Source organism: Marmota monax, unplaced genomic scaffold, assembly GCF_021218885.2.
Source record: "Marmota monax isolate L192 unplaced genomic scaffold, Marmota_monax_Labrador192_F-V1.1 WCK01_AAM20220418_F8-fsc00116, whole genome shotgun sequence".
NCBI classification, from domain to species: domain Eukaryota; kingdom Metazoa; phylum Chordata; class Mammalia; order Rodentia; family Sciuridae; genus Marmota; species Marmota monax.
In genome coordinates, this window is record NW_026695220.1 from 4406003 (window position 1) to 4421915 (window position 15913).

The 15913-nt window shown below is 35.9% G+C and overlaps 1 protein-coding gene across 1 annotated transcript in view; it reads right to left on the minus strand.

Annotated features, from left to right (window-relative positions):
- Window positions 1–15913, minus strand: part of Eys (eyes shut homolog) — a 1592434-nt gene that overhangs the window by 224789 nt on the left and 1351732 nt on the right. The window contains 1 exon segment of the mRNA XM_046432606.1: window positions 13803–14023. Coding sequence (XP_046288562.1) covers window positions 13803–14023 — 221 coding nt within the window.

A 15913-nucleotide genomic window follows, 5' to 3' on the forward strand; every position in this document is an offset into this window, starting at 1 on the left:
AGTCAACTGGAATATCCTAATGATTTCTTTAGAAGAACTAATAGAGAGTAGTAATCCGTACAGTCATCATAATTATTACAAGATCTTTAAATAACCCATGCAGTGTTGTTAGGATTATTTTATTCCCTAAGTATATATCATTAAGATGATGACAATAAAATAAAGATGTGAAGATCAATAATAAATTGGCTGGATATATTTGCAGTGGCCACTTCCTGTATGTGGGGATTGAACACCAATCAGTGTGACATTAAGAATCTCCACTCATTGCCCCCCTCCAAGACCAGCTACATAATTTGTGTGATCTGACCCAATTCAAAATGAAAATGAGGAGATCCTGTTTCAAAATGTAAAAATTATTGCTTTCTACTGTCTGCTGCAGTCTCTTTCTCTCAACATGATTAATGTTTTTTTTTTTCCTATTTAACGACATACTTCCTTAAACATAGAGAGGCTCTCAGGCTGGGTGTGTCCATTACTGGCACCTGGACCTGCCCTGAGTCTAGCACATGGAGAGTGGGTACCTAACCCTGACTCCTCCTGTGCTTATGCCCAGGCTCCTGCTGCTGGTGAAGTTGGCAGTGGTCACTGGACAGGGTAAGGGATGCAGGTGACTCTTCCTGAAGACATGAAGAAGCAGTAAGAATAGGATTAAATGTGAGCTGAGGCTCCAAGGTCCTGACATATGCTCCATCTTACTTCACTTAAACAAAAGCCAAATTTAAAGGTATTATATTAAGAATTTTAAGATGGCAGCTCCCAGAACATTAAGCTCCTACTGTAGGACCTTCTCTGTGGGATGTGTCTTGTAATTATACTGACTTCTTGTCCAAAGCTTATGACAGTCCCCAAGACAGAAGATCTATGGGATAATGGAGCACATCTTATTGACAGAAAATTGATTCACTTCTTTCCAATCCTGAGGCAAGAAGGTTGAAATTATCTTCTCCATTGTAACCAATTTTTTAGGTCTACATGTGCTTGGTCTTCCATTTAATCTACTTCCTTTGATATAAAATGATAAGGGGGTCTAATGTGGAAAACAATTCTGATAAAGTACAATTTCATGATGGTAAAATCATGACTGTCATGCAAATACCATGTGAGTGAGGTCAATATTTTATTCAATGAAGGTAATGGTAGTATATCAAAACTAATTGAAGGAGCAGTTGAGAAATAATATTAAGACAAGATTGCTGTATTAGATATAAAACTCATTAATGTCCAATAGGGTCATAAACTGTAATATTTATTGTACTTTTCCATAGGAAAGAAAGTATTCTCATCTCCACTGGTCAAAAATGTACAAGTCAACCTCTGTTCCTACAAAGTTATGAAATAGACCAGACAATAGTTAAACCCAGCACTGGAGAACTGCACCATGAGAGCAGTCAAGTTATCTCTTTTTCTACTCAACTTGAGGATGATTTATTTGTCAATGTTATACGCCTTATCCTCGAATTCTCTGGGTTTTACTTTATTTGACAATTATGTTCAAAGACTCTCTTGGTTTCCCTCCATAATAGAAGTAGAGGTGTAAAACACAGAGGTTGATTATAAATTAAAAAAAAAATGTTTATCACTCAACTCAAAGTGGATCAAGGACCTAGGAATTAGACCAGAGTCCCTACACTTAATAGAAAAAAAAAGTTGGTCCAAATCTTCATCAAGTCAAATTAGTCCCTGACTTCCTTAACAAAACTCCTAAAGTGAAAGAAATGAAATAAAAAGTCAATAAATGAGATGGATTCAAACTAAAAAGTTTCTTCTCAGCAAAAGAAACAATCAATGATGTGAAGAGACAGCCTACAGAGTGGGAGAAAATCTTTACCACATGCACATCAGATAGAGAACTAATTACCAGGATATATAAAGAAGTCAAAAAACTCAACACCAAAAAAAACCAAATACCCAATCAATAAATGGGTTAAGGAACTGAACAGACACTTCTGAGAAGAGTATATATAATCGATCAACAAAAAATATGAAAAAATGTTCAACATCTCTAGATATTACAGAAATGTAAATCAAAACTACTCTAAGATTTCATCTTCCTCCAGTCAGAATGGCAATTATCAAGTATACAAGCAACAGTAAGTGTTAGTGAGGATGTGGGCAAAAAGGTACACTCAAACATTGTGGTGGGACTGCAAATTTGTGCAATCACTCTGGAAAGCAATATGGAGATTCCTTAGAAAACTTGGAATGGAACCACCATCTGACCCAGCTATCCCACTCCTCAGTCTATACCCAAAGGACTTAAAATCAGCATACTATAGTGATGCAGCCACATTAATATTTATAGCAGCTCAATTCTTAGTAGTTAGACTATGGAAACAACCTAGATTTCCATTAATAGATGAATAAATTAAAAAAACTGTGGTATATATACACAATTGAATATTACTCAGCATTAAAAGAGAATGAATTATGACATTTGCAGGTAAATGGATGAAGTTGGAGAATATCATGTTACATGAAGTAAGCCAATCCCCCCAAAACAAAGGCCAAATGTTTTCTCTGATATTAGGAGGATGATTCACAGTGGGGGAGGGCAAAAGAAGAATGAAGGAACTTTGGATTAGGCAAAGAGGAAGGTGGGAAGGGGAGGGGACCTAGGGGTAGGAAAGATGGTGGAATGAGATGGACATCATTACCCTAGGTACATATATGACGGCATGCATGATGAGACTCTACATCGTGTACAACCAGAGAAACGAAAAGTTGAGCTCCATTTGTAAACAATGAATCAAAATGCATTCTACTGTCATGTATAACCAATTAGAACAAATAAAAAAATGTTTCCAATACATTTAAATCAGCATGCATTCCCCAAATACATAAATTCATTGGTATACTTCTGGGTTGGAAATAACAGCATTGGAAGTACCTTTAGATTTTTAGATATTTTAGATTAGAGAGATCTTGTTAAGCTTCAGTCAAATGAGAAAAGAACTTCAAAGGTTGATAAGTGCCCAAATCACATAGAGGTACAGACATGAGTCTTGAACCCTGAGTCTGGATCATTAGTGTGTGTGTGTGGTGGTGGTGGGGGCAGCGTTTGCAGTGCTTCTGTGTAGTCCCACCTTGTTTAGAGACCAAAAGTTCATTCACATCTATATCCCTCTGAAGTGGTTCACACTCCGCTCAGGGGAAATATTAAGCTTCCATTGCTCCTGGAGGTTACACAGGATGCTCCATATTCAAGGCCACGAGTCCTCTTCACTCTGTCCTGGTCCTGAGTCAAAGGTCCTTCTTCTTTCCACTTAAGTGAATCTGGTTCTTTCCACTCCTTTCCTCTCCACATTCCTTCCCTAGCCCCATTTTCTCTCCCTGGAAGAATAAAAGTTCCTTCTGTAGTCACATGCATAGATATTTGTGCTTACATTTAGCCTTGAGTATTTTTGATGTTTTTATTTGTGTTTTGGTGTGAATGGGCACATAGGGAAAGGGAATAAAAAGCTCTGGAGTAGTTGTGAGAGAGAAAAGGGAAAATAAATTAGTCTGGTGGACATTGGCATAACTCAAGGGTCCACATCCAAATAGTTCCCTATTTCAAGATGAAACCTCAATGTGAAGGTATAATTTTCTATGTACTTAATTGCATTTCAACTATATTTCACATAAAATATATTAATCTAGGACTGAAAAGAAAAAGTGCATATCTTAAAGCCTATTGCAAATTAAATCAAACATGAAAAAAGGATTCTTGATATTGAAGCACACTAAACTAAAAGTATTTTCCCAGTTGTCATAGCATATTCTAGAATGGAAGTCTTTTAAAAGTAGGAAAAATAGTACTACATGTTGGATCTTGTTAGTATCATCTGGCGCAGCATTTCCTAACACTGAGTCTGAGAAAAAGAGCATGCTGTGTGATGTTAATAAGTATCTTGGAAAAAAAATTCTTAACATTTTAAAATTTTATTTATTCTAATTAGTTATATGTGACAGCAGAATGCAGTTCAATTCATTTTACACAAATAGAGCACAATTTTTCATGTCTCTGGTTGAACACAAAGTAGAGTCACACCATTTGTGTTTTCATACATGTGCTTAGGGTAATGATATCCTCATTCCATTGTCTTTCCTACCCCATGTCCCCTCCCTTTCCCTCCCTCCCCTTTGCCCTATCTAAAGTTCATCTATTCCTCTCATGCCACATCCCTATTATGAATCTGAGGGGATGATGAAAAAAAAATTAGAAACTAAATTAAAAGAATTAAATTGGTTCTGTTATGTTGAATTTAATATGTTAAACACATTATGGAGGTCAGAGCTGTAGCTCCTTAGCAGAGCACTCGATTAGCATGTATGAGGCACTGGGTTTGATCCTTAGTCACCGCGTAAAAATAAACAAATTAAAAAACAAAAACAAAAACACAGGTTTAAATCCCAAGGAAAGAAAAGAACATGTGATAACTTATAAATTTATCTTAGGAATATTTCCCTTCCTGCAGAATATTTTTTCCCCTGACTCCTCAGAGATTTATTAGAATATTGTGAAAAATAGTTTTGGAAATTCTGGTCCAGCTTACTCTCTTCTTTACACAAATGATGAAAGTAAGATCCAGAAGCAGTTAATGGCATACTAAGGAGTAAGGATAGACTTCCTGCCTCTTAGACTGGTCTACAAGAGTGAAGCTATATTTTTATAGATGGTCTCATCCTTAAGTGTAATTCTCAAGTCAGATAACTGCTGAAAATAGCTACCACATCATTGGTTTAGACAACAACTAACCTTTTTTATTTGTGATAGAACTAATGGTTGATTTATGTGTCAGAACTTAGGACAGAGAGCATTAAATTAAGTTCTATAAAATTTCAGTTTATCCTGCGCATATTATCAGGCTGACTTGAATAAATCTTTTAACTTACTTGTATCCTTTTTGTCATACTCAAAATAGAAGCTTAAAACTATGTTTTGAAGGTATTTTTAATATTGATATCATTTTAAAATAAAGTCATATCAGAACCATGTCTCTAATGCAATTTTCCAAGGCACAGAGAGTACTTGATAATTGTTAGGTCAATGGCAATCATCAGTGTTGACACTTTGACAATGCTTGCTTGAAGATAATACTTTATTTTAATATGAAAAAATAATACCAGACTTTATTTTCCAGTGTTTTTCCATCTAGTCTGTATACTCCTGAGTCCTCAGCAAGTTTTAACTTTGGTTCCAAATCACTTGAGGTTTAGGTAGGCAGGCAGGAACAGTTTTTTATATCATTTTCCTAGAATAAAAGGTTAAGCAATTTTCCTAAGGTACATGATATACCAGCAAATGGGCCAAGAACAAAATGTAAGGTTTGAGAACCTTGTCTATTGCTGAATCAAAAAAAATTGGCTTGTTTCCTTCCTAAATTTAAATTACTTGCTTTAAACCAAAACCAAGGAATTCTGATTATCTCACATTATATTTCAGCTTTAACTTTGCTGTTTTTATTTTGTTTGTCAAACTTTTGACACAGTTCAAACAGTGGCATGTCTAATTAGATGTAAAAATGATATTTATTAACACAATTTGCCAAACCAATTTTTTTTTGTGTGTGTGTGCACAAATGCAATCTGTAAGTGGTAAGCCATGTAGATTTAAAACAAGAATAAATGCTTCTAGTAAAAAACAATTAAAAACAGGCTTTAACATATCTCTCCCTACTTAAAATATTAATAATTTTTGATGGGAAGGAAAACATTAGCAGGTCATATTTAGCTTGCTTGTTCTTTGAAGTACAGAAGGAGGCAGGTAGGGAGGGATGGAAAAATGAGGAGAGAGAGAGAGAGAGAGAGAGAGAGAGAGAGAGAGAGAGAAACCTTTTAGTATTCTATAAGAAAGGAGAGAAAAGATAGTTTTCAGATGGGATTTAAGTCAGAGAGGTCTCTTATGCCCAGGAAGATCAATCAGGGTAAATGAGTTCTCTATGTATTATTACCTAAGGGTAGAGAAAATTGAAGATGAGATTTTTCCCCCTACTTGTTTGACCTTGCTACATAAATATGATGTAAAAAATGTGCGGAATTTAATAGTGGGTTTTTCCATTGGTCAAACCTTGAAACTTTTAACTCTTTGAGGCTTTTCAAATTTAGTAAAATAAACTAAATTTCTTCTATATTCAATCTTTTTTTCTCTTTGAAATGTAATTTGATATATAATCATAACTTTAATGAAACTGATTTGCAGAGGACCTAAATGTCTTCTGAAAAGATTGACTATAGAAGAAACTATGTAAAACAAATGCCCAGCCCTGGTTGCTACACTCAAGGATGGTAGTGATAAAAGTGGTTAGAAAATCAATTTAAACTGCATTTGTACTTTACCAAGAGTCCTGTGACACTTACATTGGTAAGAGTTATACTTTCCAAATATGTGATCCACTTTTATAAGCAACTAAAAATCCTGCAGCTTCAGTCACACTCTCCAAGCTAGAGTAAATGACCCCACATCAATCCATTTTCACAATACCTGGCACTTGTAGAATGGAGAAAAGAAATGAGATTAAAAAAAAGATAAACAAGAGTGATTGTGAAACCCTAGGCTCTTAACCTAAGACTGCACTTCACATGTATAAATGGAAAAGCACATTTTGTTCTGCATGCCTCAATGTTTTTCAAACCCAAGATCATCCTAAGCAAAAGAGTATGTAGAAAAAGGTTACCCATCTTATTTATCTTTGAAAATCCAATGCTCTTCACACTGCTAAACATGACAGAGGTGTCCTGCAAATGCTTGTGGTAGGATAGAAGGGGCAAATAGACCGTCTTAAAGGCACATATATCCTACTTTAATCAAACAGATCAAAATAATTTCTAGACATGGATATTATAGGAAGTAAAATCCAAAAATATTGCCAAAATATCTTTGTGATGCATTACATTTTGTCCAAGTGAGGTAGGATAGAAGAAATAAGAAACAGGTAACAAGGAGAGATCAAGAAAAGACAAGGAAATAAAAATTTAAAGATCTACATACTTTTCCAGGCCTGTCAATCCCTATGACAGTCTCTCTTTCAGGTTTGACACACTCAAATTCGTGAGAAATCTGTAAACCTACCTGAGCATTGTAACTAACTCCCCAATAAAGAGATTAAGTAAAGATAGACACAATATTTTGAGAAACCTATAATTTTGGGGACTTTCCAGTGCTTTCTACTGATCATAATGAAGACCACATCAGCTTGAAGATCCTATGCTTGAACAGACCACCAGAAACCATCTTGAGATAACCAGACTAATATCATTCCTACATACCTTCTCATATTCACCACTCACCAAAGCTAAGGCTCACACATGTCAGGAAAGTCAGCATTGAGCATTTGTTGCAGAGAGAGCAAAACCCATCAGTAAGGAACCATAAGGTCAACACCTTAATAAAAAAATCTTTGAATCTTTCCCTGTCAAATTCCTTCTACCCCAGCATAGGCACAAATCCGAAGAAGCAGAAGATGGATCGAAAACAATTGGGAAGAATACATCACAATCCTCCCCTCCTCTACATTCTTGGACTTGAGGTCTTGCCTAACCTGGTTGGAGGCTATTTACCACAAAACTAAATGTGAAATAGAAGTTGTAAACTGTCCTGACATTTCAATATGTGAGCATTAATAAAAGGTATTGGAACAAACATGGTGTTCCATTTGTGGAAAGTTAAAAGATATTCTACAGATACATTTGACATCAGTGACAGCAGAAAAGAAAGCCTTTTTATACTCACATTCCATAAAGATTAGCCTGATTTTAGTGAATAGATTAGATTACATAAATAAATGCCTTAATTGCTCAACTTATTAGCACAAGATAAGAGATGGGGAAAACTATGAAATTATATATGCTTCTTACTATTCACCTAACACAAAATTTGACATTTTCCCTTTCCACCCTGTTTTTCTAGCAACAAGGACTGCCTACAATTGAGATGTTTGATGGTTAATTGGTAAACTTTCACATCTGAGAGTAATCTAACCAAATATAAATTAATCCTCTATCATGAGGCCACTTAAGTTTTATGTATGCACAATTTCAAGGATGCAGAAAATACAGCAGAAAATGAAGAAACTAAGAGAAGGGCAAATATCTGAAGATATTGTTAGTTTAAATACATGGCAAGAAATCCTTGTGAAGTAGGCTATTTTCCCCTTTGGTATTTAGAAGAACAGTTTAGACTGCTGAGCTAGATTAGGGGTAAGCTGGCCTGGATAAAGAATAATAACTAAAAGATCTCAGCAGGTGATGCCCAGCTCCATGACACTGAAATGACAATGAAGGCAAGCAAGAAGTTTGTGGGGAGTTACAACTCATTACAGAACAAATGGACAGGCTGAGACACAATGCCCTAATTCTTAATACTGTGTAATAATGTTACTACTGCAATTTCAAATTCAGTCTATGACTCCTACATCATTTTGAAGTGCTAAGTGACTTGGAAACTAAATACCTCAGAAATCATGAAAAACTGACTTATTTATATCAGACAATGTCAAGAATGAGAAATAAAAGAATGAAAGAAACTAACTTTGACTTCTATTCACATAGGACATGAGAATAATGATAGTTCCCTAATAGTAAGAAATACATGTTTTGGGGGAAGATTTCTTAATAAGGAAATACTATTTGTTTGAGATGGATTTCCTTGGTCAATTAATTGAAAGACACTAATCAATCCACCTGCTTCCCTAATGCAGTCGTTTGAAACTATGGCCCTCAGGTCAAATCCTGTCTTTCATCTACTTTTTTGAATAAAATTTTATTGGAACTCAGTCATATTTATTCGTTTATATTTTCTTACTGGCTGCTTTCCTGTTACAATGAGAGACTTGAGTAGCTGTCATGCAAAGTCTAAAATGTGAGCTATTGGTCCTTTATGGAAAAAGTTTGCTGACCACTGCCATAGCACAGGGAGGATAGCCCTGGTTAGTGATTAATAAAAACCATAAGGTGGGTTGGAGCACAGAAAACTTATCCATTCACACATGGGAATTATTGAATTTCATTTCATGACAAAGCACATTGACATACACTTAGCTCCTGCTGAAATTAAGAGTAAGTCTAAAATTAGTGTCTTAATAATTATTTACCCTAATGTCAGTGAAATAAGTTTTTAGGGCAGTGGTTGCATAGGGTATATTCCCAAACCTGATGCTCCTCTTTAATTATTGTTTAACCTATTTTAAAACACCTGGTGCAGAAAGGGAAAAGTGATTTAAATATTATCTGTTTAATTTGCTAACCTTCCTATGCCCTTTTGGAAACAGCTTGTTCAAAGTCCATGGAGATTTGGATACTCAGAATAACCCTCTGTATCACTTTTCTAAACTGAATTTCACTACATGCAATTTGGGCTTCTCCGAAATGAGCAACCACAGGGGTTTGAAAATTCTAACACAGATTTATAATGAAATGAAAAAAGATTGGACACTGTCCAGAAACTTGTGATGGTACTCAAAGCAGAATGACATTTGCTCAGCAAAGCTCCTGAAGCGTTACTTCCCTTAGTTCTTTTCAACATGAAATTTGTCTTCTTGTAAGCAGATTACCTTCATAGACAATGCAGGGACAGCATTTTGTATCATTGAATTATATCAGCCAAGCTTCTAAATTTTATGATGATTTTGTTTATAAATCCACTGCAATTGTATTTTATTTTGTGAACCCTAGTATGTAACACTATGGCACTAAGTTCTGTTCACTCAGAACCCTACTTCTGTTTAGAGAACACGTCTGTAAGGGTTATCTGTTGTTTTTTCACCATTATTCTTGCTGAGGAAAATAGGTGTGCACATCCAGAAAACACATGTTAGAATGTTCAAGTGTGTGTGTGTGTGTGTGCGTGCGTGCGCGCACACACACGCACACACAGATCAAAACATGCCTTCCTCTCTAATATTCTTAAATGCCTCATTATTAGGCATTCCCCAAATTTGGGATGAGAATTACTGGATTAGAAAAATTAAACTGTGGTGATAAATTGTTATTTGCATTTTCATGTGTACTCTGGTATTAAAACATTATTGTCTCTGTATTTTGAGAAAGGAAGCAGACATATAAAAGGGCTTTCTTATTTTGTTTATAATAATGACTTTTATTCTGAACAGTTTATTTCTTTGAAAATACAACAAAACTTGCTGGCCTAAAAATAATTCCATCAGGTTATCTTGTCCATTCCCCTTGAATCCAGAATGGTTGAATATTAATGAATCTTTCTGAAGTTGATCTACTATTTAAGCAAACAGGAGAAAAGAAGGACATTTAGAACTTTGCCTGGCTAGACTCAGCAGTGAGATCGAGCCAGATGGCATGGACTGAGAAAAAGGACAGAACCCAAAGTGGGAATGTAGAAGAGACTCTGGGATATCCAGGAAAGATTCATTTTGTAATGTGGCAAGACAGAGAGTGCTAGAGTTTGCATCTGGAATGTTCTTCAAAAGTCCATGTTTTAAAGGCTTAGTTCCTAGCTTGGTATTATTGGGAGGGTGTGAAAAGTTTAAGTGATGGAGTCTAGTGGGAAGTTGTAGGTCAGTGCGGATGTTCCCTTGAAGGGGATTGTGGGATCATGGTCTTATCTTTCTCTTTCTGATTCCTGGATGCCATGAGGTGACTAGTTTGCTTCACTATGTGCTCCCCGTCATAATGTATAGCCTCACCACAGACCCAAGAGACCGTGGACCAGAGCCTCCAAGCTGTGAGCCAAATGAACCTTTTGTCCTCATAAGTTGATTACCTTAAGAATTTGTTAGAGTAATGAAAAGCTGACTAACTCAGAGAGGAAGGAAAACTTTCACTTTAGCTAGCAACATGGATGGAAAATGAGTTAACAAAAGCATTAGGATAGTTAAGATTCATTTTGTAGAATCAGAATGGAGTTTGCTTTGTATTTCAGAGTTTCTCTGTTGAAAACTTTATACTACTCCATATATTTGAAGTGTGGAAATGCATCTGTTCAGAGGAAGGTGTTGGTCATGGTGATAGTTCTTTGCATCTTACTGTAATGGACTGAAGCTATTTATGGCCTTATTGGGAGTTTATGTTATCTTCTGTAGACATTCTGGTTCTACTTTTGGTTTGCTGCAGACTTCTAGAATCCTCTGTTTATGATGGGTATTGAGGTTTTGGACATAACAAGTAAGGGTGAAAGCATTCTTATTCTGATGATCTTATGTATGGTCCATAGTTATCTGTGTTCTTCATATACAAATTTTTTTGACCTGCCCTCAGTACTCTTATAAGCCTTCTGAGAATTTTTTTTTTTTTTTTACAAGTTGGTGTTCTGGCACTGACCAACTTCAGTGTATTATGGTGATATACAGGGGGATACTGGAAGGAAAGTCATCATTGCCATGAACCAACACGGTCTCTGTGCAGTAATGCAAGGATTAGTTTATGGAGTTGAACACTGACAATCAAGATAGAAATCATTTTGTTCATAGGATGTGAAAAAGTGTTTTACTCATTGGTACATAGCTGATACATCTCCATTTGTCTAGCCTAAAACACATATATGATGTGAAATTTCTTAAAAAGTGTGTATCAAAATCAGCTGACATTCAAGAGGATTTCTCTGAGGTAGTGGTTGAAAGGTTGAAAAAGTCAGAAATAAGTATGGATGGCCAGAATATATAATGTATACAACAGCAGACTGACAGGTACATTTATATGGGAAAATTCACTGAGACCTAAAGAGCTGAATGAGCTTCCACATTAGACTGAAAATTCTCTGTGTGCAGGATTGCTGTTTTGAATATATATCTTTTATTTTTTTTCCCCTACACACTCTTAGCTCATACCTAAATCTCAGGCAATGTTTGTTGAAATAAAGCTAAGAAAATGAACATATAAAGTCTAAAAGAACCTAGGATTTTTTTAAATCTTAGGATGATTATCTTTTCCAAATACCTGTTAAATAACTAAGATTAAAAGTAATATGATGTTCTTTAATTAAAACAAACAGTGTTTATTTTATTTAGTATATAACTGGCTTCAATATCTCAGAGAGTTAATGTTTTAAAATAAAACTAACCCTTGTCTGAGTTGGAGATATTGATATTTTTGTATAAAATTGGAATATATTGGTTTTCTATTGTTGCATAGCAATATGACCACAAGCTTAGCTTTAAACAAAGTATACTTCTTAACTCAGCCTCATGGGTCCTCTGCATAATAATTTCACAAAGTGCAGTCCAGGTATTGGTCAGGCTGGGGCCTCACTTCAAGGCTTGATGGAGAAAGGATCTATTTCCAAGCTCATGTGGTTCTTTGTAAAATTAATTTTCTTTTTGTTGGCTTCAATATCTGCTAGCTGTCAGTTGGAGGCAGTCCTTAGCTCCTCACTGGTTGGAGGCTGCTCTAAATGCCTTTGTCATGTGGGCCTCCCAAAAGCTGCTGAATGCTTCATCAAAGCCAGCAAGGGAGATGCAGCTCAGAATTCTAAGTAACCTAATTATGGAAATGACATCCTATCACCCTGCTCAATTGGTTGTTCTGTTGGTTAAAATCAACTCATAGGTTCCACCACAATACAATTGCTATTAGTGGTTTGGTTATGAAGGAGACCATTTATTGAGTAAAGCTTTGATTTTGGTTTCCTTCAGGAAAGCTATCATGGTCAGTTCTTTAACACTTTATCTGTGGTATTTTATTATATTAAATAGGCTTACACTGTTGTTTTTATGGTACAAATGTATAAATTAAGTCACACACTTAGATATAGTGAGTCAGAAGGCAAATTTCTAGACACTATAAGAGATGATCACTTTCCTTTCCACTGCACCATGCTTATTTTTTTCCTTCAAATTTATTACTGTCAGTCTGTGATTCTCGGGTATATATGTCACCTTGACATTATCAGGCCTGTGCAGTCTTCTGTTCTCTGTCTTTACCATTTTGTTCTTCCTCTCTCTCTCTCTCTCTCTCTCTCTCTTTTCATTTTTTTATTCTAGTGATTACTTTCAGAGCCCATCTATGCCCATCATTTCTTGTCCTGCCTTTTTGATAGACTTTTTCTCTTTTTCCACACTATGCACAAAGATGTTTACTTTTATGAAGTCATTATTAACTACTTGATAGCTTGCCCCTTGGAAACACTGAGGTGAATTAATTAAGATATTTCCTGTGAGATTTGGTCAATTTTCCTTTGACTTGAACTATTATAATCGCTACATGTTTCAGCTTCTATTCTGCCCTTATTTGTAGCCCTGAAATAAAGATTTCTCAGAGGATTGGAGAAATTTAGCAATATGTTCTACACTGTCCAAATGAGACTCCCTCAGGGTTGATTCACTGAAGACATGTTAGTGAAGCAGAAAGTAATTTTAATTAAGATCTTCTTAAGCTTATATAGCATGATAAATCTTTGCTTTGAGGAGGAAAATGGATATAGCATTGTAAATAAAAATAAAAATAGATATGGTGAATTTTTCATCTCTAATAGTAGAGATCTAGGGATTTTTTGAATTAAAAACAAAGTAAAAATTCATTAATGTATCAAATAATCATCGATGGATAACAATCTCTTATTCATATTTGCAAAAAATGGTAACACCTACATTAAAACTTGGATACATTTTGATAGTTTCCAAATTGGGTGCATTTACCTTATTATTTTCAGAGTTTGGAAATCTCTTGTCACTGGACCCACAGTGTGCAAGTTTCTCTGAGCAAATAAATGTGTACCACATGTGTGCATTATAAGAATTTGGGGTTCCAAGTCTTTCTTTTCTATTACCCCATTGACAATGCTTCTGACTTTTGCTGTTTTAAGAATCTGGAGTCATGCAATAGAAATCAGGGATGAAGATGCTGGCACTGACCTGATGCAAGTGCCATTGTTATGGCATAGATGACGAGCACACCAGGGCACATGGCAGTTCTTGATGTTCTTCCCACGAAGTGCTTCATCAATAATGAAGAATTCTTTGTTGTCTACTTGAAGTTCTCTAATGCAGCCCTGGAACCCCTGAATATGGCCCATATGCTTATGGATCTTTATATTTTCAGGGACATGACCAAGGAACATTGATTCAAAATATACCTGTAAGAGAAGTAACAAAAAATCTTATCATAATTATGATAAAATCTTATCATATCTTAAGATGCTGTCACATTATATGGGAAAGATCTAGAATGGTCAATTCTATAACTGCATGTTTTAAAGTGTTTTTCTTTGTAAAAACACTTCATAGGCAGTGGCCACAGGACTGAAACGGGGATTGGGAGAGACAGTCAGGACCCACCCGTTGCATTGGTCACCCGGCAAAGGGAACGAACGGTCACCATTTGCATGGGAAACCACCATGGCAGAGAAATGGCGTCACGGGCGGAGGAGATAACTGCATTGAAACCAGCGCGACAGGTGTGTAATCCCCTAGTCATCTCTCTCCACACAGCAGGGAAACCTTAAGGGCCACTTCCAGCTCTCCTGTGAGCTCCATAGCCAGACCGAGGGAATCAGGAGTGGCGCGGGACTCGCGGCGCGGAACTCCCGGCTACCGCTCCCACCAGTGCTGACAACTGAGGGCTCTTGCACCAGCTACCGGGGGCGTGGCTACAGGAGGGCAAGCAAATTCACTGGGGGATCTCAGCCCCAAGCTCTACAAACTTAGGGTCTGAGGGAGGCAAAAAGGGAGAGTGAGCCCAGGTGTTCATGAAAACAGGGCTCCCAGGAGCAGCAGACCTGGCGTGTAGCCAGTATTGTGGTGAGCACCACAGGTGAGCACGGCCTGGCTTGAGGAAACACAAGACAAGGCCCTAGACACTCAGGATTGGAGACCTGCCCAGTCTAGGAGAAAGAGCTGCTGCACAGTGAATGGTTCCCACCTATTGAGAGGAGAAGCTTGGCCCAGTGGGCACAGCTCCACCTACTGGAAGAGAAGTTAATAGAACTCTAGGACTGCATTTATTATTATTATTATTATCATTTTTTTTTCTTTTTCTTTTTTTTTCTTCTTTTTCTTTCATTTTCAATTTTTATTTGTTGTTGTTCTTTAACTTTTTTTCAATGTTTCTAATTTTTTTAAATTTTTTTATTTTATTATTATTATTTTTTTTAAATTTTAATTTTCATTTTTTTATTATCATTATTATTTTTGTTAAATTTTTTTTCTCGTCTTTTCTTTCTTTCTTTATTATCTAATCTTTGTTATTTTTGTTTCTTTTGTCTTTTCATTTCTTTTCAATTTTCTTATTTCCCCTTCCTTGAATTCTACCTGCCTACTCTCATTCTCTTTAGTGACTTCTTCCCTTCCCTTCTAATATCTTTCCTCCCAAGCATCAAATAAATTTATAAGAGTAAACAGAAACTCAGCAGTCAAACAGAACAAGAAGTAACATGAGAAGCATAAAAAAGCAAGGAAGAAAAGGAGTACAAACAATGAAGGACAGCCTAAATATTCAGGAGGACCTAGAGTCAGCAGAAAAATGGTCATATAAAGAACTCAAGGAATACTTTACACAAATGGAATGGAACCTTAAAGAAGATACGAGACGGCAAATCCAAACAGTGAAAGAACACTTTGAAAATCAATTACATAAACAGATAAAAGAAGAAGTTAAGCATCTTTATCAGGAGATAGAGATTATAAAAAAAAAACCAAACAATAATTCTAGAAATGAAGGAAACGATAAACCAAATTAAAAACTCAATTGAAAGTATCACCAACAGAGTGGAGCAAGTAGAAGCCAGAACATCAGATAATGAAGACAAAATATATCATCTTGAAAAGAGGCTAGCCAACTCAGAAAGGCTGGTTAAAAACCACGAGAAAAACATCCAAGAGATATGGGATAACATAAAAAACCAAACCTACGAGTCATCGGGATAGAAGAAGGTACAGAGATTCAAACCAAGGGAATGAGTAGCCTGCTGAATGAAATAATTACAGAAAACTTTCCAGAAATAAAAAAGGAAACGGATATACAAATT